This window comes from Marmota flaviventris, chromosome 14 (assembly GCF_047511675.1).
Source record: "Marmota flaviventris isolate mMarFla1 chromosome 14, mMarFla1.hap1, whole genome shotgun sequence".
Lineage (NCBI taxonomy): Eukaryota > Metazoa > Chordata > Mammalia > Rodentia > Sciuridae > Marmota > Marmota flaviventris.
In genome coordinates this window covers 5,402,163-5,426,106 of record NC_092511.1, presented here as the reverse complement: position 1 = coordinate 5,426,106, position 23,944 = coordinate 5,402,163, and the positions used below count along the sequence as shown (strand labels likewise).

General features: G+C 45.5%; 1 protein-coding gene across 2 annotated transcripts; it reads right to left on the bottom strand.

The window, feature by feature from the left end:
• Positions 1-21,338: 21,338 nt before the first annotated feature.
• Id2 (inhibitor of DNA binding 2) lies at positions 21,339-23,670 on the bottom strand. Of its 2 annotated transcripts, none has more exons than XM_027937782.2 (3): positions 23,204-23,670; positions 22,820-22,883; positions 21,339-21,993 (listed from the first exon to the last, which is right to left on the bottom strand). In XM_027937782.2, exons 1-2 carry the CDS (start codon positions 23,549-23,551, stop codon positions 22,827-22,829), a joined length of 405 nt encoding a protein of 134 aa, XP_027793583.1. In that variant the 5' UTR covers positions 23,552-23,670; the 3' UTR covers positions 21,339-21,993; positions 22,820-22,826. The 2 variants fall into 2 exon arrangements, with proteins under 2 accessions (XP_027793583.1, XP_027793582.1); XM_027937781.2 differs by having other exon boundaries at positions 21,339-21,939.
• Between the last annotated feature and the right edge of the window lie 274 nt (positions 23,671-23,944).

Sequence of the window (23,944 nt, the reverse complement as noted above, 5' to 3'; positions counted from 1 at the left end):
GAGCTGCGTTGGTGAGAAGTCTGCAGTACTTGCATCGTCTGTTTTGTGAGTTCCTCCATGAATCCTAAGAAGACATAGCTTTCCTTAACAAATTCTTTACATAACAATAATTTTAACATTCAAGTACTTTAGAACTTCAAGTGTGTTTTATGACTTCTATTAGGTTTCAGAATTACAAAATAATCATCAATTGATTTGGGGTGCTAAGGAAATTCGTGTAAGTATAAACTGCATGGAAATCATGGTAAAGAGAATAGAAAGCTGAAGAATAGATTATGGAAATAAAGATCATTTTATAGCTTCTCCTGAGAGGGCATTTTCACCATGCCATTTTACATTTTGGGTTTTTCTTTGATGTGTATTGTGAAATTTTAGAGCACACCACAGAATTGTAACTGAAAAGTAAAAGTGACCAAAATTCAAATATTTTGTAAATGGCTTTTGGGTTATTTCTGCCATTGCTCCCCACCTTTAGCAGAATTAAGAATGAATATAAAACATTGCCTGAAATTTAGTGCGATAGTTAATTTCATGTATCAGCTCTTCTAGGCCATGGGTTGCCCATTTAGTCAAACATTTTTGTGTCTGTGAAAGTGTTTTTGGTTGAGATTATGTCTAAATTGATAGACTGTGTCAGGTGGATGCAATCAATTGAAGTCCTAAATAGAACAAAAAGGCTGAGTTAGGGGGACTCCCTGCTGCCTGGCCGCTGGAATTGGGACAGTGGTGTCCTTTAGCCTTTGGACTTGGACTGAAATGTTGGTTTCTTTTGGGTCTGAAGCCGTCCAGCTTTTGGACAGGAAATCATACCCCTTCAATCCTGGTTCTCAGACAGGAACTACACATCAGCTCTGTTGGCTCTTAGGCTTCTCAACTGCAGATCTTGGGACTTCTCAGCCTCTATAATCACACAAGTCAATTTCTTATAGTAACCCCCTCCCCCGCCCACACACACCCTTCATTGGTTCTGTTTCTCTAAAGAACCTGACTTTGGTATTGAGAGTGGAGGAACATAATTTTTTTATATCTTTTTTTTATTTTATTTTTATGTGGTGCTGAGGATCAAACCCAGCACCTCGCACATGCTAGGCAAGCGCTCTACTGCTGAGCCCCAGCCTCAGCCAGAGGAACATAATTTTAAGGATGAGTTTTCTGAACGGTGCTGAATAGGTTTTGGGGTGGGGAAAAATTCATGCAAGTGTGGTTTTATCTTTCCAATCTTATTAGATTTAAAGATGCTGTGGCTCTTTCCATTAGCAAAGAGACTACTACTAGTCCATAGTATGGTGGCAATAGAGATATGCAAAATATCATCATTGGATGCTCCTAATCAACCATTTACAAAAAGTGTAAGATTTGGGTGAGTGTGTATATGACACCTCCTAAAATTTTTGACAAATTGACAACTGTAATGAAATTGGCTGGTTATTCCTAGTGTCACCAGACAAAATGGGGAAAGAAAAAGGTTCAAATGCTGCACAAATGACCTAAATCTTCTATGTTGCTCTCAAGGAAAGCTATACCTCCTGTAGCTTGAGAGCTGAGATTGCTGAAAATCAAATGCAGAATCTCACCCTGCAACTGGCTGAGTTGCACTGCACATTGAACTCCCTGTCTTTCAGGGTGTCTGCTGTTAAAGTGAGGGCATTTATTGCAAGAGGTTGGGATCCTGAAAGTTGGAATGGAGACATGTGGGAAGACCCTGATGAAGCCATGGTTCTGAGCACCTATGTTCTGATGTCTTCTTTGCTGTGGAACGGATGCTCTCTAACATCCAATGGGACTAACTCTTCACCGCCTGAGGAATTGATAAAGGCCTCCCCCAGACAGTTGCTGTGCAAGACAGTGTTGATTCTTCTCAGGACCCCACCCTACTCTTTGCTTCAAGATCTTTAACTAAACCCAGGAGGGTTTATTTCAGGAAGTTCCTAAAGGTGGGGTACAAAGTATGACCCATGAGAAAATATGCTACAATCCAAAATAACTACTTGAGTTTTCTAATTCATACAGATGGAAATCTGGGAAGTCCATATGGGGAGGATGTTAAGAGTGTGGGATAATGGTAAAGAGACAAAGTTGGATCAGGCCAAATTATTTGACATAAGCTTACCGAACAGAGATCTGCATTTAATGTTGTAGCTTGGGAAGTTCTGAAGGCTTTAACAATTTGATTGGTTTGTTGGCTGAAACAGAACCAAGGATGGCCTATAGTGGGCAAGCTGCAAATGCTAGGCCAAGTAGATATTTCTTACTATGTCAGAATAATAAGGTAAGCATCAATGCTATTTCAGCAAGGCTAAGAAACAGAAGCTGCCAGCATCTTGGAAGTGTCTTAGGTGCCTCTTCTGGAAGTACCCTTAAGTGCCATTGCCTTGACTTTTGCTGGCTCATAATCATTTCCTTGCTTTCCTTTATGGTTTTACCACCTACATATTTATGCTTGAGCAATGTTACCTGGCTTTGATCTTGTGTAAATAAAATCATGCTGCTCGCTTAACCTGACTTGCCTCTTTCACAGGCTCTGTTTGTGAGGCTTATTTCTAACCATGTATGTCATTGCGATTCATTAATTTTCACTGCAGAAAATAGTCTACTGTACAAATATTTATAATTTATGTATTTACATTATTAGCTATTTAGGTTGCTTCCAATTTTCATGGACATGTTTGTATGAATATGTGTTTACAAATCTCCAGATGTACGAATGTGTGATTACCTGTGCTTACGTGCTTACATGTGCAAGAGTGTGGATCTACATTTTTTATGTACAAAGTTCTAGGCTAGAGTTATATACAAGAAACATGTACTTTTATAATCAGAAGGAATATGCAAAAAAAAAAAATCTTTTAGGTTGATTGCCTCCCTGGGCTCCCAGACAAGTCTACCCTTCTACTAGGCCAAGCTGGAAAACCCTGACACAGGCCCCTGGAGCTGGCAGCACGAGGACTGTGAGTAGGAGCTTGGGAAGTTGCTTAGAAACCGAACAAAATCAGGACTTTGAGTCTGGAAGGATACAAGGAGATCACAAGTGTGACTTGGGCATTGACGTTGTGACGGGTAGACTGGGACAAACCAGTGCTCAGCAAGACCCAGAACTCTGGGGTCTCAGGCCTCCCCTTCCCTGGCACCAACTGAACTTGTCCACCTGGACATTGGTTGTCACCTCACACAGCCTGCCTAAAAGAGAACTTGTCGCACCTCAGACCAACTGTCCAGGCTGTGTCCTCCTCCTTGCCGTGGCACCATGATTATCCCTGTTACCCAGGTTCAGAAATGGCGTTTGCTTTGCCTCTGCTCCCTCAGGCCTTCAGCCCATCAATAGCCAAGCGCGGAGCTTTCTTTCTGCAGCCTCTCTGCAGACTGTCACCTTGGGAGCCCTCTACCTGCAGTGAGCCAGCAAGTCACTGGCCTCCAGCCTCTCCCCTATGGCTCCAGGCTGGGGAGCAATGTGGAAGGAGCCTCCTGCTCAGCACTGTCCTGTGTAGTATCAAATCTAATCACCCTCCACAGCTGTTCAAGGCCCTGCAGAATCCGAATCCAACCGACTCCTGTACAGGCTGACTCCTCGGCTGAAGCTCTCCACTTACTGGTTGTTCCTGCGGGTTGCACAGATCTTCAGGAGCCCAGGCACACGTCCTTAGCTCTAATCTGCCCTTCACTCCTACTCCTCTTTCCTCTTCAGTATTGAAACACTGTCCCTTCTAGGCACAATATTGTCTATTGAAATGCAATAGAAAACTATCCTTGAGACTTAAAAACTTAGCACAACCCACTGAAGTGTTCATTCTGCAGCCACTGCTCTGTGGAAGGCACAGGGCCAAGGTCAAACTTGAACGTGGTCTGTAGCAAGTTCACAGAATTTATTACTATCACTGCCATAGGCTGAAAAATAATCGAATCTCAGGAATTTTTGGTAAATATGATAAATGCTCAGTTATTAAGAGTGTTCTTGTATAACTCATGGAAATAGACAAATCCTGAGCTTAGCAATACCCAGAAGAATAAAGGTCTCCAAAAGGGCTTCAGAGATTCTAGTCCAAAACCCTCAATTTGCAAATTAAAAAATCTAGGCTCAAAGTGTTTTCCAGCATGTTGCAACTTGTTTTAATTTGCAGCAGCATTAATCTCGACGGTGTCTAAATTAATCCTGTTCTAGCAGCCTTAAAAAATAGAAGGCATTATTAGGCATTCGCTTAAAAGGAAAGGACCATTATTTGGAGCCAAGAATTAATATCAAGGTTTATGTGAAATAAATTTCTCATGTAAAATTAAAATAAATGAAAAGGGGACTCGATTGGAATAAAATGACATCAAAAGTGAGTGTGGCATGCAAATTAAATAGGTACAGAAGGTATCAATGACAATCTAAATAAAAAGTCAGTTACTCACAGGATCATGAAATAAATAAGATCAGTGAATTTAGCAAAATGACGAGTCCCAGGAGAATAACTTTTACACAAGTAAGACTTAAAAATCTGCACCATGAATTCACTGAAAAGTAGTGAGCCCAAAAGCTTAGCATTTGTTCCGGTCTTTCAAAGGAAACTGGACAAAAATAGTATATATTTGAGGAAAACAGTAATTGATGATGAAAGGTGGTGTTTTCTGTGTGACCCAGAAACAAAGTGTCAAAGTTTACACAGGAAAATTATAACATTCCCCAGATCCCAAGAGTGCATGTAAAAAGCACAAATAAAGACCACATTGCCTTGTCCTGCTGACATCTGTGGAATTGTTCAAAGTCCTTCCATTTCCAAGTGTACATGTCCTGAAGCAGGTGAAGCATGAGTCACAGAAGGAGAGCTGCTGGGGCCCGCTGGGGGCCCCTGCCTGCTGGCCTTACCATGGTGCAGGCCCAGTTGAAAGTGGGTGTACTGAGCAACAGTTTCTGGACAAGGTCTGCTACCAGGTCTATCACTGAGCCTGGCATGTTCTGCGGAAGTCAGAGTAGAAAGTGTCATGTCAAAAAACTGGATCCATGGTCAATGAGTTTGGAATATCCAATTAAATCGGCCACTGGGAATTTGTTAGAACTTTTAACCGTTAATCTTGAAACTCCAAGAAGAGAAAATGTTTTGCAATCTCTTTTAAATATCTTCTGTGCCTAACCTTTCTCTGCATTGACCCCTCACCTCCAGCAACACATAGGACAGCATTCCATGGAACATCCTCTAAAGGGATCTTGATTAATTAAGGCCTTTCCTCTGAATGACTTTTGGCAATTCTATAAATCAAATCCATGGGATGTTGCTGTTTAAATTAATTCCAAAAGAAGAACACCATCCAAGGTTCTTCTTCACTGCATTATATACTACTCATTTGAGCCAGTTGAGTACAAATTACTGACTCCCTGTTAAGAATGGGAGAATGATCATGAGTGTTTCTTTCCATCCTGACACAGGTATCAGCCTACAGGGGAAAGGGCACAGGTAAAACATGTTACCTCAATTGACTCTTTACTCTGAGGCTACTGGAGGATGCACTCTGGCAAAACAAGATAGTAAAACAAGAAAGAGAAAGACACATGGTCCAGGAAACAGGATCCCAAAGATAAGAAGGGTATGTATAAGTCAAGATTATAGCAAAGGGGTAATCCACACCAGCACCCATGCATCCATACTGAGGCAGAAGGACAAAAATCTTCATTAGAAGAACAAAAGAAAAAGAAAGGGAACCAATATATTTGCATGTATGGAAAATCAGAAAACAGGAGACAGATGTAGTGAAAATTTTGGGGGAAATAAGTTTATTAGAAAGAATACATATAAGCCAGGCACAGTGGCAAATGCCTGTAATGCCAATGTCTTGGGAGGTTGAAACTTATCATTGCAAGTTTCTGGCCAACCTTAGCAACTTAGCAAGACCCCTGTCTCAAAATAAAAAGTAAAAAGGACTAGTGATGTAGCTCAGTGGTGGACATCCCTGGGTTCAATCACCAGTTAAACAGACAAACAAAACAAAAGGACAATTGAACAAACATGAAAATCATCTTTAGAAAAACTGAAGTATATGCAAGAAGAAGCAGGCTCTTGGTTTGCCACTTGGTGTAATGCAATTTTTAATAATATAAATACTGTTTTAGTTATGATTATAACTCCTTGGAAATATAAGCCAGAGGGGAAATGTGTATACATATATGTACAATGTGAGGGAAACCTCGGTTCTCATCTACTCTAGTACAAGTGAACACAGGATGTCTACACTGGAAGGAGGGTCAGTGTGCGCAAGGTTCAGTTGAGTGGGGGTGAACAGGAGAGCAGCAGGCCGAGCTGAGGGGCTGCCTTTGGGAACAAGACTAGGGTTTTCCATTATAAACCTTTCGGTGTTCATGTATTACCCTGATTAAAAATGAAACAAACAAAATTTACATATAAAGCTATCCAGGTCTCCTTCCTTTATACCTCCCCTGATTGTTCAGGTCAGCTGCAGAAGGCACACCTCTCCTATCTTCCCGTTGGTCTTGGGGAGGCCAGGAAGACGGCGACCCCACGAGGGCCTCTTGGGCCACAACAAGCAGTGCATGGTTTGGCCAGAAGCTGCCTCCCTAGGTATTGTAAGTTTGCCCTGAGGATTCTTCTGTGCACTGTGAACGGCGACCTTACTTGAGGTCTGCACATGCTGTACCCTACTCTAGGGGCTATCCTCCTTTGTGCATCAGGAGGAGCTACTGTATAACCTATTTATTTGAATTGAAAAAAAAAAGTTTATCTTATTAATGAAAAAAATAAGTCTAAGTTGGTTGATTTGTTTCACAGTGAGGACTCTTTACCAATTAATTGCCAATTAGCTTTTATGGGTGACATTTTGCATTATAGTACAAGCATTTTTTTGTGGCTTCAGTTTTGATGAATTAAAGCACATAAGATAAAAAGCATACGGTCAAAAATATTGCTTGGGAAAGGTTTTTTTGAAGGGGTTGATCTTTCAATTTTCTGAATCCTGAGTATCAACAGTTAAAGAGGGTGCTTCTAAGCGAAAGAGTCAAGGTAAAGTTAATTGTTACTTGATAAATCCCTATACCTTTTTTTTTCCCCCTAATTCCCAGAAATGGAAAAAGTGTGACTCCAACTAGGGAAATGTCCAAGCCAAGTTATTTCAAATAGCCTTGCACACTCAGGCAGCACCCACTCTGCGTCCCCTTTTGCTCCTGTAGGAGTTCCCTTTCTATTCTTCACACTTGAACAAATCCTACAAGCTGGATTTGCAGGGCAAAGAACCTGGAAAGAAGTCGGTGGTGGGCTGGGGATGTGGCTCAAGCAGTAGCGCGCTCGCCTGGCATGTGTGCGGCCCGGGTTCGATCCTCAGCACCACATACAAACAAAGATGTTGTGTCCGCCGAAAACTAAAAAAAAAATAAATATTAAAAAAAAAATTCTCTAAAAAAAAAAAAAAAGAAGTCGGTGGTGATCTGCTGGCGCCTGTTGCCCCACTGGAGGACCCAGCCTGCCATCTCGAGTGGCAACCGCCCAATCAGGCCTTGCTGTCTACCATCCCTATGGCTGAGGCAGGCAGGTGTCCCTCCTATGATGAGCAGGGGCTTCCAGAAACACAACTCTTGCGGGCGAGAAGGGACCCCCAGGGGTTGCTGCCGGAGTGTGCTAGTCCAGGGGTTTACCATTGGGTCAATGCTATTGGTCCAAACTTATGCTAATCAGCTTTTGGGAAATCACTAACCTATCCGCTGACCCTTGAGTCCCCAGCATCCACCTTGCTTCCATTCTGGTCTGCCCCATCTCCTTTTACTAGAGGCTACTCCGGAAGCAAGGTGGATGCTGGGGACCGGGGCTGCAGTGTCGGGCGGAGCAGGTGTCCATGCTGGCCAGGTCCCTGCAGTGTGACCCGTTGGCATGCCCTGGCTTGCGCACCTTAGGACCCTGCCAGTCACTGTGGGCTACACGTGTCCACTTCCTGTGCTTGCTGCCCACGCCCCAGCCCACCTGGTCCTCCGCTCTGGAGCTCTGGGAAGGCTTTGATACTGAAAACGATATTTGATGATCAATCACCATGGAATTTCTAGCAAATTACTTGTTTCTTTTGAATTTATTTTTATTTTTAATTTTTGGAAGTAGGGATGAATCCAGGGGCACTTTACCACTGAGCTATATCCTCAGCCTTTCTTATGTTTTAAGACAGGGTCCCACTAAGTTCCTTAGGGCCTCACTAGATTGCTGAGGCTAGCTTTGAACTTGAGGTCCTCCTGCCTCAGCCTCCTGAGTTGCTGGGATGACAGGCATGAGCCCCAACCCCCAGTTCTTGTATTTTAAACATGGGTGATTATGGCTATTAAATGGCATTGACACACCAGTGGATGCATTTAAGAGAATAATATAATTTCTACATGAAAATTTATTTTGCAGGCATTTAAACTGATAAAGATTTAAGATGATTTAAGATGGCAACAAAAATGTGTGAGCACATACACATTTTTTCCAAAATATGTTAAGGAGATTACACGAACCAAAATGTTTGGAGATTATCATTTTAAACTGTTTGATCTCATTCCTCTTCAGACCATGTTCAGCTTGTCAGTTGTCATAAAAATTTACCCCAATTGACATAAAAAATCACATTTTATGTTTATTATTTTGTCTTATAATTCTATAGTTATGGGGGCTGACTAGCCTCTACTAGGTGTTAGGATCTTCCGGTCAGATGGTGGCCAGGGTTGGAGGCATCTCAACATTGTTCTCACTTGCATGTCTGGTGGTGGTGTTCACTATCAGTTGAGATGGAAAGTGTTGGTGGCAACCCTTACACATGGGTTCTCTCTGCAGCTTGGGCTTCCTCCCAAAATGGCAGTGCTATACCAAGCACAGATACCAGAAAGAGAACTAGGCAGAAAGTATCTCACCTTTTATGACTTTGGAAGTCACATGGAATCTCTTTCATTGCATTTTACTGCAGGTGATTCCAAATTCCAGTCTGGGTACAGGGTAGAAGGCACATACAACCCCCAGCCTTTGTGTGGAGACAGAAAAATTCTAGAACAGCACGTGGGACCAGAAATATTTTTGCAGCCATTTTTGGAAAGTACCCGGATCACTCCAGGAAGGAAGACAAGTACACTCCCAGGCTGGTTCCATCAGGTCAGAAAATGAATGGGAAAATACTTCTGCTGCGGGCTGGGTGCAACTCAGCCTGGGTTTTGAAAACATAATCTCCTGGGGCAGGAGAAGAAATCACAGGTCACAGGACGGAGCCTAAAGGGTTCTTTCATTTTGTCCTTCTAGGGAGACTGAGAGGTGTGACACCTGCTCACACCCAGGGGGAATGGCAGGAGAGGGGAAGACGCTGCAGCCTGCTTCTGCCGCACACCCTTCATAAGCTTGGGTTCCTCACAGCGCCTGTGGAGTGAGAGGGCCCGGAAGCTGTCTTGGTGGAAAGATTTGAAATCAAGTAGATATTTTCCTTCCACACGGAGGCCTTCAGAGTTCTTTTGTTATCTGATTGCTTCCATCTCCATGCCCCTCCCCACCAACGGTTTTCACTTAGTTGGAAAATGTCAGTTAAAAATCACACCCTTACTATAGTGAAAGAGATGTAAAAAATAGAAATGGCTTTCTTTTCAGACACCGTCACCATGTCTCTCTTGCATATGGCTTCCAGTAAGAATTTTTTCTTCCATTTCACTGATGATTTGGCTATGGAACCTCAGAAAACTTGGGCTCTTGCCTATAACTAAGAATATAAAGGCCCTGCACAGAAAATGTTGAATGTATAAAAATCTTCAATATATACTATTTTTGGATTGCATATCAACATAAAATTAGGATGCAAGTCCCTGTCTTTGTCTAGTTACAAAAAAGCTACCACCTTACTAGGTATACATGTGTGGAAATGGTTCCAAGATGTGTTCAACATTTCCAGAACTTGGGTCCTTTTGTGTACTTCAACCAATCGCTAGAACTTGAAGGCTGTTACCTTCAACAATGAAATCAAAGAGTGCCATCAACTGTGCACACGTTTCCAGTAATTAGAAGTTTCTCCCACAGGTAAGCTTTATCCATAGTAGAGTTGGCGTGAGGTGGGGAGGAAAGAGCTCCCGAATTTTGTCCTTGGCTATTACACCTGGGAACTCTTTTCACCTCACCACTTCATTAATTATTAAAATAATCATTTCAAAATCAAAACATTTGAGAGTAGGATTTTCTAAACAGAAGCATATGTACACATAAATTATATAAATAAATAAATATATATATATATATATATATATATATATATATATATATATATATATATCCATTCTACAACGACAGGGATAATTTTGTCATATCTGAAAGATACCCATTTTTATATGTATCATGTAATTTATATCATTAAATACGATACATATTATATCTTTCTGATATGCCAGAACTCTCTCTGCAACATAGGAGTGGAAATATTCTATTATCATCTATTTCAGCCCAAGGTTCTGCTAAAGGTCTGGTAATTCAATCAGCTGGGAATAATATTTGGGAAAAATAAAATAATCTAATGAATTGTGATGCTGCATGATGGGTGATTACTTAATATGCTATTTTCTTGGGTTAAAAACCAAGCTAATTTTGGTCTAGTAAATTAGTTTGAAATATCTTGGCGATAACTGAAGAAGACACATACACCGCGACACCTAGACATTTCAGCAGCTGGAGGAAATGCCAGCGTCATTCCTAAATGGAGAGCTTTAGTGGCAAAGCGAGATAAGCCTGGAGGAGTTACATGGCCAAAATTATCCCTGCCATTTCCACCAAATGTTTCCGCAGAGCCTCCAGCGGGTGTCTGCAGCGGGGAGTTAGCCTTTTTTAAAGAGGCAGCTCCTCCCGGCAGGGCCTGAGAATGTGGCACACGCCCACCATCCCCCCACAACCCCAAGTTCTTAATACAACACCTTGTGGTCGCCAGCCTCCAAGATGGGCCCAGAACGGCCCCCAGGAATGCTGCCTCCTGGCATTCACAACCTGCACCCTGTGGGGTCCCTCCAGGGCTGGTCTGTGTGACCAGAGTGAGGTGGGTCACTTCTGAGATCAGGCAATAAAAGTGCAGTTTCTGCCTAGAGCATTTTGTCTGTCTGTCTCTCACTTTCTCCGTTTCACTCTGGGCAGCCCTCTGGAGAGGCCCGTGTACTGAGGAACTTGAAACCCTTGGCCTTCGCCTGAGGTGGGCAGTTACATCAGTGAGGGTGAAAGTCAGTTCTGCCAGGTCGACCCTTGAGATGACCTTGGCCTGGGAGAGATGCTGGGCCAGAACCACCTAACAGGCTGCTCCCAGAGTCCTGACCCTCAGAAACAGGGCAAGAGAATAAATGTGTGTTGTTTTAAGCTACAAATTTTGGGGTGACTTGTTATGCAGCAGTAAATAACTAATACATGATTAAAATTCCATTGCAGATCTGACACTTGATGAGCCTTGGAGTTTCTCCCCCGAGCAGTGTGGGCTTTACTCACACAGGAGAAGGTGGGGGAGCCCCTGCACAGGGGAAGGAGGGGACACTCTGAAGGCCGACTGTGCTCTCAGGCTCCACGGCACAGCTGCAGCCAGACAGCAGGGCAGGGGCAGGCTCCACCTGTGGGGTCCCAGTGAGCTCCTGCTGTCGGCCTCGCAGTGGACTGGACACTTCCCTGGCTTCACTACATTAGTCTTTATAGCATCTGCTCATGGTCGATGTTGAGACGGGCACACTGAACCCACAAGACAGTGTCCCCGAGTCTCATCCTCAGTAATGGCTTAGCCAGGAGTCAAAGTCAGGTTTACTGGCTTAGAGCACAGGTCCCCTCACCCCGTGTGTTAGGACGACTTACACAGGGCATGTGGGGCTGGGAGGAGGTACCAAGGGTGGGATGGTGAGAGAGGGCCTGGGTCTGGCTCCCACCTCTTCCCGGCCTGGGCCGGGCAAGGGGCTGTGGCTTTGGAAGCCTCAGGGTTAAAGAGCTGCTGAGATGCCTGCCTCGGGGTAGGGGTGGCCTGTTTGCGGGAGAGCAGCCACCCAGTGATTTGGGCTGGTGACTTTATTTTCGTGCACGCGTGCTTCACACAGGGCGGGTTTCTCAAGACAGCTCTGAATACTCTGTGCAGGGCTGGCGATTGCACAGTAAGTATGGACTTTGGCTCTAGATTATTCTGGAAAGAAAGGTTGAATCCATCTTGGTTGGGACCTTTACACAACTAGAAAACTCAGGTGAGGACCTCGGTTAGCCAGCTCCTGTGTCTGAGCCCAGCTGACCCCAGGATTAGGACTGATGGCCCTCCCAGCTCTCGGGGCTGTCCCTCCTCCTGTGTGTGTGCAAGAGTTTGCTGGCCAACAGAGGAGGCTCGGCCCAGACGGACACCACGCTCATCCTACCCTGGCAACCGCTGCCATATTCCCTCATGTCCTGGGTGCCAAGAGCCTCTAATTCCTTGGGCCTGTGGCTGGGAGGTGCTGGTCCACTCTGACCACCGGTGCTTCAGTGCCTGCCCTGGCGTGCTGCGGCCTCTGTGCTCTCAGCCCTAAGGACCGTGTGGAGGTGAGCCCTGCTCTCTGACGCAGAATGACGGGCTCCACAACAGAGACTCTGTAGCCTTCCACTTTTTCTCTTGACAGAGTGAGTATAAATCCTGGATGAGCATTGGCACTTTCTGACTAGCCAGAATAAATCTGTGAAGGACAAAAGAGGCATGCGATGGTGATTCTGGGGACATAGCGGTCGCCTTAACATCGCTTCATCAATCAGCCAGTTAGTGCTTGTAGCTGATTGTCATGAAGGAAACATTTGCTGATTACAAAATACTGTGTGTTGGTGAAAATCCTGAAAATGAAAATCACCCAGCCACCCTGAACAGAGGAGCCATAGTTAATTTTTAAAAATACTTTTCTCCAGCCGTAGCTTGCTCCTGCCCCGAGTCCTCTTTCTTCACATACATAAAAAACGTGCATATATTTAACAAAAACAGACTTATACAACCTTGCAGGTAAATAACAAAATGAAAGGTAGGAGAATACTACTGTAAGAAATTTTAAAATTGGAAATACATATTTTGGAAAGGGAAGAAGTTTTGAGAAAGATTATTTTGGAGTAACAATAGAAATGTATTATAAATGAGACATTCGACTTTAGGCTCATTGCAATATAGTAATTACAGTTACTAAAATACTAAGAGAAACAATCCAAATCAGATGTAAAAACACATTTGCCTAATATGCAAGGTTTGCGCAAACAAAGTTTATCTACTGGTTAATAACACGGTCCGTCTTGCCGAGAGTCTATGGGTTGGTAAGCGTGGCTTCCACTCCCTCCACAGAAACAGCCTGTATTGTTGCTTAGCAAGTTCTTCTGACAAGTGTGTTCATTTTACTTCGTCCTTTGATACAGAGATCCCTAAAACAGCACTGACAAACTGTCCATTGTGCCAAACGTGGCCAAGAACTTGTGGGGCACGTGCAGTTTTCTTCATTTCTTTGATTATAAATCCTTCATGTCAGTCGAGGCAAACTTGTTGCAATGAAACAGGTCGTGATGGAGATTTTGTAATGTGATGCTTGGGTGTTGCAATTTTGACAACTTATCTTTCATATTGTTATTAAACCAAGAATATGAATTGTGTGTGAATTATGAATAAGAAACAAGAGAAATTTGGCTGCTTATTAGTTTGATTCCATTTCTCTCTGTTCAAAACTCTCCAACAGTTACAACTCCTGCAGGCACAGAAGCTGAAGCTCTTAGAGTGGCCTGCGGGCTGGCTTCTTGTTCCTGTCTTTTCTTTCTCAATCACTCTGTCTTTACTGCCTGGCGGTAGCCCCTGGCCTTCTCTCTGTGCTGAACTTCTCAGGCAAACTGTGCCTCAGGGCCTTTCCACTTGCTGTATCTGATGCCGGATTCCTGTTCCTATTCAGGTGGTTTGGCCCCTAAAGTCTTGTTCAAGTCTGCTTTAATGACCTCTATTGTGCTAGGCAGGTCATTAAATACAATTGTTAACTAAGTATAAAGTGTTAACTAGGCAACTGAAAGAGCACTTTAAGGTATCAGAGAGGAACTCTGCAGGAAGCCTTTCCAACCCCAGGGCTGGGCAACAAGGGGTAAGGGGGAATTATTAAAGTGGGAAGGGTAAGGAGGCCCCGTGGGCCTGGGGCCAGGTACTATGATAAATGGGTGCTGCTGGGCTAGTGCTGGAGTCTGGGACCAGTGCAGTCACTAGGCCAACTCCTTGAGTCCTAGAAAGACTGCGGTCTGGATTGGGTGCTGCCATAGCAAGGCCAGGGTGAAGAAGTACCGGGTGGGGCTCCTGGGAGCCCCTAGATGGAAGTCCCAGGAAATAAAGCAGCAGCAGCCCGTGTCCTGAGGGACCCCAGGGTTGCCCGCTTGCTTGCTCCTGGCAGAGGCCCGCAGAGCTCCTGCACCTCAGGTCTAGGACAGAGGGCGGGCTTGGAGACAAGGTCGCTCCCTGGCTCCCTGCTTCAATTCCTCAGAGCACTGACCACCCCAACGCACACGCACATGCACACGTCATACTTAACTTGCTCATGGCCATCTCCTGCTTTTGAAACGTGAGCCCCTGGGACAGGGATCCTGCTGGCCCGGCTGCTGTGGCGAAGCACTGTGCGAGAGGCATCTGATAGACTATGTTGAATAAATGGATCAGAAAATCAGTGGACACACCAGAGCGTGCGGGCAGGAGTGGCCTCCGAGGGTGGGTGTTTCCTTCCTGCAGATAGTAAGGTCTCCAGCGAAAAGAATCAGCAGAGTCTTGATGCATGGTCTCCATTGTCCTCCCTGGGTGCCTTCCACGACCCCGGTGACCTGTGGGCATCTGGAGCTGCCGATACTACAGAACCCTATCTATCCTATACATACGTGTGATAAAGTTTGACTTATAAATGTGATTAACTACCAATAAAATAGAACAAGTCCGACCACAGACTACAGTAAAAGTGATTTGAAGCTTAAGAATAGTTTATTTCTGGAACTTTCCACTTGATGTTTGGAATGGCTAATGGAAACTGGAAAGTAAAGCCGTGGATAAGGGGAGGGGAGGATTCTTCATTTTGGTCACTGACTTTGGAACTCTGACACTTGGGTTTGGTTTCTGTTTCTCTGTTGACGTTGTCTTTTTGTTCCGTCATGACACTTTACAGGGTTGAGTCCCATCTTCTTCTTCTTTGCCCTCTGTGATTTGGGATCCTCCCGCAGAGGAAGCCCGTGGGACAGGACCTGGGGCGTGTGCTCATATTGAGATGACTCTCAGAAGCCACCGTCAGGCACAGAACCAGGGCTTGACAAATCCACCCAGAAATTTCCTTCCCAGTCAAGACATTTTTAAATTGGATTGACTCAATAAGTTTGGATTAAATTTAAACTTGAGATTTTTCACTCTTTTAAATATTTTACTTTAGGGAATGAAATTTTCAGTTGACATTTTTTATGAGTTTTCTTTTTTGTGATAGGCTTTGGCAAACTCTGGTAAAATTAGAACCAGAAGAGTGGCCTCTCCCTTTCTGTGGCTTGCTTTGCTCTCTAGGGTTTTTTGAGCCATAAAGAGTTGAAGAACTATGTGCGTCTTCAAGAACTTTCCTCCAGAGCAGATGCGACTTATTTAGAGCTTATTTAGAAGACCGTGTTTATAAAACAAAGTTCATGGCTATTTCCAGGTGGAGACCCGTGTCCACCTAAGCCTGCATCCTGAGAAGAGGCCTGCAGGGCTCCTGTGGCTGGGAACGGCCTCCTTGAATGGCAGCGGGGCCAGGCAAGGAAGGGCTTTTTCTGTGTGGCCAAATGGTGAGACCCATGCGGGTGGCCCAGCACAGGTCCCAGTGGGGGCGGAGACAGCTCAGAGCCGTGAGAGTGGGAGGTCCATGCCCTGCAATTTAAGGTCAGCCTAGAGGGGGCCCATGAGGAGCTACAGCGCTGAGGGAGGCTGGAGCCCTGGTAGAGAGGGGCAGCGGAGGGAGTGGGCATGGGGTGGGTTTGCTTTGTTGTCCTCTGATTTACTTTACTGAACATTCCAAGCACATCTGAAAGCAGAGTGAGCAAGCACCCCGTGGGCCGCGGCTCGGTGGCGACAGTAGCAGCACTTGCTGTCTCTGCCCATCTATCCTTACCCCTCTTTTCTTTTTCTGAGATATTTTAAAGTGAATGCTAGAGAGTGCGTCATTCCTCTTGAAGATACTCAGGATGCATCTTAGAATGCCAATTTCACACCTGACAATGAGTCTTGAACATCATCTAATGAACCCCCAGGCCCGCATTCAAATAGAAAACCAGGTCCATTCAGAGTGCAGGAGCCCAAATCAGTCCCTCTGCTATCACATTTGGTCATTTCATCTGTGATTCTTGTAGGTGCCCAGCCTCTGCTTCTTTGAGGACACACTGGCTTGCTGGAGAAGCCGGGCAGAAGGCCTGGGAGAGCCCCACTCTGGCTTTGCTGGGCACTGTAAGACGCCGCACCGCACTACGAATGGGAGACACCACACGACACAGATCACCGGAGAGGTTCCGCTTTATTACAAAAGGCTGTGTGTTTATATAGGTCTAAGAGAGGTAGCAGGGGCTGAGGTAGATAACAGGTCGCCCGTTTATTGGCAAGCTCTTCCATATGTCAGTTTTTACAAATGTAACTTTGGGGTAGATTCCTAGGCAGCTGGGTCAATTAATAAATGCATATGTAATTTTGCTAGATATCACATTCTTCTGCATATTGGTTGTGCAATGTCCCATTAGCAATATTGAAAGGCTGGGGTTGTGGCTCAGTGGTAGAGCGCTTGCTTAGCAAGTGTGAGGCACTGGGTTCAGTTCTCAGCATTGCATTTAAATAAATAAATTAAATAAAGTCCCATCAACAACTAAATATATGTATATATATATATATTTAAAACAATATTGGAGATTGTTTTCTCTAGGTTTGTCAGTAGTATCTTGTCAAAGTTTGGACTTCTGTCACTGTGTTAGGTAAGAACTGATATTTCCTGTTATTACCATTTATAGTCACCTTACGAGTGAAGTTGACTCTTTTATTTTGTATTTATAAAGGTTCCTGCATGACTTTGTCTACACACTCTTACTACTTCTTGCCCATTGTTGATTGTGCAGTTGGACTTGTGTGGTCTTGCTGTGGAGTATTAGCTTGACTAAGAGCTTTTAAGAGCGGAGTGTCCATCGATCAAGTTGCTAGCCGTGATGAACGCCCTTCTGTTGCTGAGACCTTGGGCAAAATCTGCCTCATGTGTTAACCCTCCTCTTCCTATCCTTTGTGCCTTTCTCTTTGACCTCTTACATGTGATAACTTTCTGTTATTTTTCTGTGCTGTATTCTGGGTAATTTTCTCAGAAGCCTTTTCCAGTTCATTAATTCTCTCTTCAGTAGTTTTCAAACTTTTTAAAAGAGTTGTAGATGGACACAATACCTTTATTTTATTTATTTTTATGTCATGCTGAGGATCAAACTCAGTGTCTCACCCACGCTATGCAAGCACTCTACTAATCAGCCACAATTCCAGCCCTTTAAACTGAGTTTTAACATTTTCATTGAATTTTTAATTTCAAAAATTATATCACTTCTACTTTATTCATTTCCAAATCTTCCTATTCTTTTTACATAGTACCTTGTGACCTTTTTTGTTTTGTTTAATTTCTCTACTCATTTTTGTTGCTCTTAGAGTCTTTGTAGTTCTTTGACTTCTAATCTTTCGCTCCATTGTATCTACTGATTCTCTTACACAGTAACTTGTTTCCATTGTCTGTTAGGTTTTGAATTGTAAATCATTGTCCCTCAGCCATTGACTGTGAGCATTCTGTGTGGCCTGGAGTGAGGACATTTCTCTCCAGGGAGCTTTGTCACCAGTCAGAAACCCATTTTTATGTTAATTTACCATTAAAGGAATTTCTCTAAACCAGTAAGTAGTATATATTTGCATCTCCATCCACCATAAGGGCAGATCTATGGTTATAAATTTGAAAAGAGGCCTTTTTGTTCCTACCCTGCGCTCAGGATATTGAATTCCTTACCATCTTCCTGTGGGTGAGGTTCTTCCTCCTAGTCTATAATTGAGATCTCAGACCTTCAGAGGTCCTGTTGGTGGTCTCAGTTCGAATCCCTGTTCCACAAGGTTGCAAAATCTTGACCCTGATTCCTGTTTGCCAAAGTCCCCTTTACTGAGTGCAGCATCCTCGCCCAGGACTGCCACAAATTCTGTGCACTCTGCTCACTCATGACTCTCTTTTGTCTCTTTATGTGTATCCTCTGGAAAATCCCCTTCCTCTTGCAACCCTGGGTGGTACTGTCCATGTGCCTGCTTCAGTGGTTGGCACTAAACCAAATGCCTGCTGCTTGTCTTCTCAGCTTATCTTGTTTCCTTTGGCCGAAATTTTCTTTATGATGAAACAAAGACATCCAAGGTCCAGGTGAAGTCCAGGCATCTTTCATCCAGAAAGACACCCAAATCCTGGAGCACCTTCTCTAGCAGCGAAATTCATCAGCAACTGGAATAATGTGTGGTGGGTCAAGCTAAAGGAGATTTGGATAGTCCAGGGCTGTGCCCCTAACTGTGGAGGGCCCATACATACATGACTATCCTTGAGTTTCAAAAGCTCTCACAAAGCAGCTGGCTATTGACAAGAGTACTGTTTTCTATAAGATTGCACATCTTTGCCCTGTATGTGGAAACTCCTCCTACATTCTGGAAACAGCTGGGGACTGAGTTAGTTTGTCTACTACCTGGCAGTATGCAATGGATCCCTCACTGTATATCTGAGTACAGTCTCTATAAAATGAAGAGACTACACATCTGCTTACTTCTAAGGAGTTAGCCATGGCTTCAAAAACTAAAAACAAATGTAAACTGACTTATACATTTATTCTTTGAGGTTAGTGTGATTTTCATTCTAAATCCAGATAAGGACAGTTCAAGAAAATAAATCAGTTCATTTCTAAAATTCATATAAAATAATTGGAATAGAATACAAAATGGACATAAAAAGTAATACTACATCATGTTCAAGTAAGAATTCTTTCATAAATCTCTTAGCAGCAGAAAAATCAGTGTAATCTATCAGAGACAAGTAATATTGACAAATGCAGTAAAATAATTTTACTAAATTCACCCTCAAATTATAATGTAAAATTCTCAACCCCAAACCAACCTAGCAATTGAAGGGTTCTCCCCAAATTCAATAAACAAATGTATGTTTTTCCCCACACGGAGAAAAACTGACATATTTTCATTAAGATTTAGAATAAGAAAAGGGCGCCCACTCACCCCCATTCCAATAACAAACATTGGAGATTCTGGTTAATGTCATGAAAAAACTGAGAAAAAAGATTAGATACAAACTTAAGGGAAGAGAAGGGAAAGCGACCTGGCCTGCCTTCTTCTGACCGCACAGTTTATCTACCCCCACGCTCCAATGTCCATCTCTTTAAGGTCCAGCATCCTGTCTGAACTTTTTTCAAAATCCAGGACAGCATCTACTGTCACTAGTGGGTGTGAATTTGCCAAGGGGGTCCCACCCCGGTTCTGAGGTGGTAAAAAGATGAGAGCGGCAGGTGGAAATGACTGTCCACGCGCTAGAGACGCGACCTTCCGTGACCGTGTCAGTTTTGGAAGTTGCATTGCCCTGGCGCTCGCCCCGCGGTGTTCCTGGGTCGCAGCGCCCAGACCCCGAGGCCCACCAGGACAGAGCGGCGAGCCGCGGTCCTCACGCCGGCCAGCAGGTGGCGCCCGGCCTCCACTGAGAGACCCTTGAAGGGCGTGCGAGCTCCGCGCAGGAGAGTGCCCCCAAAGGTGCCGCTTGTCCTCGGCTGCGCAACTCTAGGTCGTGGTCCAAGCGCTGCAAACTGTGTCCGGCGCCCGCCCCGCCCCGCGGCCCCGAGGCCCCGAGTTCTAGGCTCCCGGCCGCGGACTGACTCCATCGGTTCGAGCCGACTATGCGCGGGTCCCCGAGGACGGGGGCGACGAGGGGCTGGCGTCTGCCTCCGGCCCGGAGGAAAGGACAGGGGGCCCGGCAGCGACCTGTCTTCGCACTTCTTGCGCCCGTCCCGCAGGGCCCCAGCGCGCAGGGTGGCGGGTCGTGCTGGGCCAGCAGCTGGCGACAGGTGGCGGGATCACAGGTGACCGGTCTAGAGGGCGGCCTACATGGGCCCTGGCCCCGCTGCCCAGGTGCGGCGGCCACAGCCCGCTTCCCTGGGGTGTGACTGCCAACCGCGATCACCCCGATCACCCCGCGGTGCGGTACGGCGCGGGGTCCGAGCCCCGGTGGCCCGCAGCCGCCCGCCGGCCGGTCCCGAGCGCGGCGAGGCCCTGGCCGCCGCTCCCCTCCCCCGCAGTGATGGATTCGGTGTCAGGGGCCAGGAAACGCCAACGCCGCCGGGTAGACTCGGTGGCGCCACCCAAACACCTGCTCGGGCGAGAAAGTGGCTCCAGGTGAGATCGTACACCCCCGCCCTGGACCCGCCGCTTCCTTCCCCAGGTGTCCTCCTCGCACCAGCCTTCCAGACCCCCCCCCCAGTCGTTTCGCCGCGGGACGGAACATAAACACGCGGGTTCTAATCACCTACCAGAGTTTCATACATACTCGAAGGTCCCAATGTCGCCACCCGAGCGGGGAGGGAACAGCCGCTGTCCACTTCCCTGACTTGGACGGCCTTTCTCTCCCCACCCTCCTTCCGTTACGGTCCAGGGCGGCAGCGAAGGGTGAAGGGCGCTTTAAGTTGTCAGTCTGGGAAAGAAGCCGGCCCAGCCTGGGTGAGCTACAGGTAGAGGGCCAGGGGAGGCCCAAGGAGGCTGCTGACTGCAGGGCCGGGGTGCAGCCGAATTCCCACCGACAAACAGTGAGACCCAGAATTCCGGGGAGCGGATGCTTTCGGAGGAAGGAGCACTTTCACCTATTCCGAGGGGCCTTCACACCTACTGTCTCCCTAGATCCCACATTTGGGTGACCTAACCCGTAGGAGCCAGGGCCCACAACTCATTCTTAAATTCTGCCCCACAGCACAGAATCAAGTTGTCCCTTGAGGACTAACTGAAAACTTTTGGGTGTACCGCCTTCCCAGTACCCATCAATTCTCCTAAACAGTAGCAGCAATCCTTTGCTCCAAGGTGCTGGAACTGATCACACATGTGATAAGGACATTCTCTGCACGCAAGTCCCCAGGTGTGAGCAGCAGAGGAAGAAGGGGTTCGATCAAATGATGAGAGTGAGAACAGCCACGGACAGAGCAAGAGACCTTAAAAATAATTCAGAATTCAGGTATTGACTTCAGACACATTTTATTATAATCTTAATACAGTCTACATAAATTTGAACTTGTATTTATTTGGGTTCAGTTATAACATAGCATAATAAAAATCAAAGCACTGGTCCTCTGAAATAAAGCAGGCAATCACCATTCAATAAACACACTTGATTTATTTTGTATAAAAGGGTTAAGTTTACAACTAAACTTTTATAAAAAGTTTAGCATGAATAAGTACATCATTACACTTTTAATGCAGAAATATACATCTCTGCCACTATACAAGAAAACTCTAATTAAAGAGTTCACAAGGTTTCACTCAATATATATATATATATTTATGTATAAATATATACACAGCATTCAGTAGGCTTGCGTCAAAAAGGTAATTTCTGACCAAAAGACTTCATTTAAGTAACTGAATACTGACTCCTTCTGGTATTCACGCTCCACCTTTGAAAAAAGGCAAAGTCTGCTTAGATTGGGCAATTCCTTGTGATTTTAACGTTTTCGCTCCCCATGGTGGGAATAGTATATAAAGAAAACCTTCCAACTGCAGAAAGGGCATTTAAAAGTCTTTTTCATAAATAACGAATATCACAGTCCAGGACAGAGAACACCCTGGGAAGATGATCATTCTTAGTTTTCCTTCCATTTGTTTTTCTTTTTAAAAAGGTCCATTCAATTTGTCCTCCTGGTGAAATGGTTGAAAAATAAGTTCAGCGCCTTAAAAGATCCTGTGGATTTGTTGTTGCTGTTGTGCAAAAAGAAAAAAAAAGAATAAAAAGAAAAAAAAAGTTATGAACACCTGCAAAAGATCGGGAGAGAAAGGCATGTTTAGGAGAATGTAACCCAAGGGCAGAGGCCGGCAGACTGGCGCCGAGGAAGCCACAGTTTGAACATTTAACCAAACACTGGGAGATTGGGCAAACCCTGGCGTCCAGATGCAACGCACACACTGGGCCTCAAGACAGCACAAATTAAACATGAAAATAGCAGAGACTCAAGGGAAAAACTTCCCAACCCAATCTCCTATTTGGATCTCCAACAGCAGTGTTCACAGGCGCCAGTCTGCTTCTTGTAACAATTATTTGATTGAAAACAGCCCTTTAGTTAACAGATAGGGAAGTCTGCGATCCCAAAGCAAAGGGGCTAAGGCACAGGGTAGCAGTCCTCAGCTAGTCCAGAGAATCCCAGAGAACTGCAGTTTTAGGGAAGGAGGATCACTATGGAATTTGTGGTGATAAGATTAATTACAGTGGAGGTTAGTACCTCATAGTACTGGAGAATAGTGGGAAGAACCAGGGCATTGCATTCGCTACAAAAGCCAATAGACACTCCTTAGCCACCGCCAAGGTAAGTTACTGGTGTCATTTTTTTCTTTTCTTTTCTAAGGAAAATGTTCTGTGATCTTGAGGAAGCAGAGTGACAAGCCCCTTCACATCTGGCGAGAAAAGGTAGTGCCCTTCACACAGTGAAATAAACATGGGTTTACTAAATCAAACATTTTGCAGATACACAAGCAACATGGCCCAAGCAAATTACAAAAAACGCATGCACTTGTGCGAGCACACAACACACACACACACACACACACACACACACACATATTAAGAGGCACAAGCAACACTCACCATTTATTCAGCCACAGAGTGCTTTGCTGTCATTTGACATTAACTCAGAAGGGAATTCAGAAGCCTGGAGAGGAAAAGGATAAAAGGCACGAGGTTAGACAATCTTAAGGAGAAAGGATCTCGTATTAAAATTATTATCATTAAAGTACTCTACAGAACAGCAAGTTCCCTTAAACACGTTTATGCTACAATTCAGACTCATGCATTAACATGTCAGAACTTATTAGCGATTTCACACACGGCTCGATCTAGAGCAATTTTTGAGAAAATAAAGTTAATTAGCTCATGTGTAAGTCACGGTCTTGACAATGGACCGACTAGTGACAGCCCTGACGATCGCTGGAGTGTGGGGCGGCAGAGAGAGGGCATCAGGGGCAGTCTTACCTGCAAGGACAGGATGCTGATGTCCGTGTTTAGGGTGGTCAGCGGCGTCCTGGACGCCTGGTTCTGTCCCGGTCTCTGGTGGTGCAGGCTAACAATAGTGGGGTGCGAGTCCAGGGCGATCTGCAGGTCCAAGATGTAGTCGATGACGTGCTGCAGGATTTCCATCTTGCTCACCTTCTTGTTCTGGGGGATGCTGGGCACCAGCTCCTTGAGCTTGGAGTAACAGTCGTTCATGTTGTACAGCAGGCTCATCGGGTCGTCCACCGGGGTTTTGCTCCGGGAGATGCCCAGGCTGTGGTCTGACAGACTGTTTTTCCTAACGGACCTCACTGGACTGAAGGCTTTCATGCTGACCGCAGTGGAAGGAGAGACCGGGAGGGAGCGGGCTGCCCTGGAGCTCAGGCCGCCGCCGCCGCCTGCTGAGCTGGCTGCGCTCGGCACCAGGATCTGCTCAGAATGAAGCGCGAGCCCGGCGGGGCGGCTTTTATCCGTCCTCGCCGGGGCCACACGCTCGGTCTTCCCTTCGTCTCCATTGGCGGAAGGCGGCGAGTCCATCAGACTGAGCGAGCGCTCCCATTGGCGGGCGCGGGCGCGGGGCGAGCGCTCGGTCCTTCCGCGTTCGCAGCCAATCCCCGCGGGGTGGGCGGGGCGGGCGCGAGCCCAGCTGGGCTGGTAAATAGAGTACTGTAAACGCCGGGCGGGAGGAGGGGGCAGACCCCGGGCTCGGAACGGCGCCCGTCA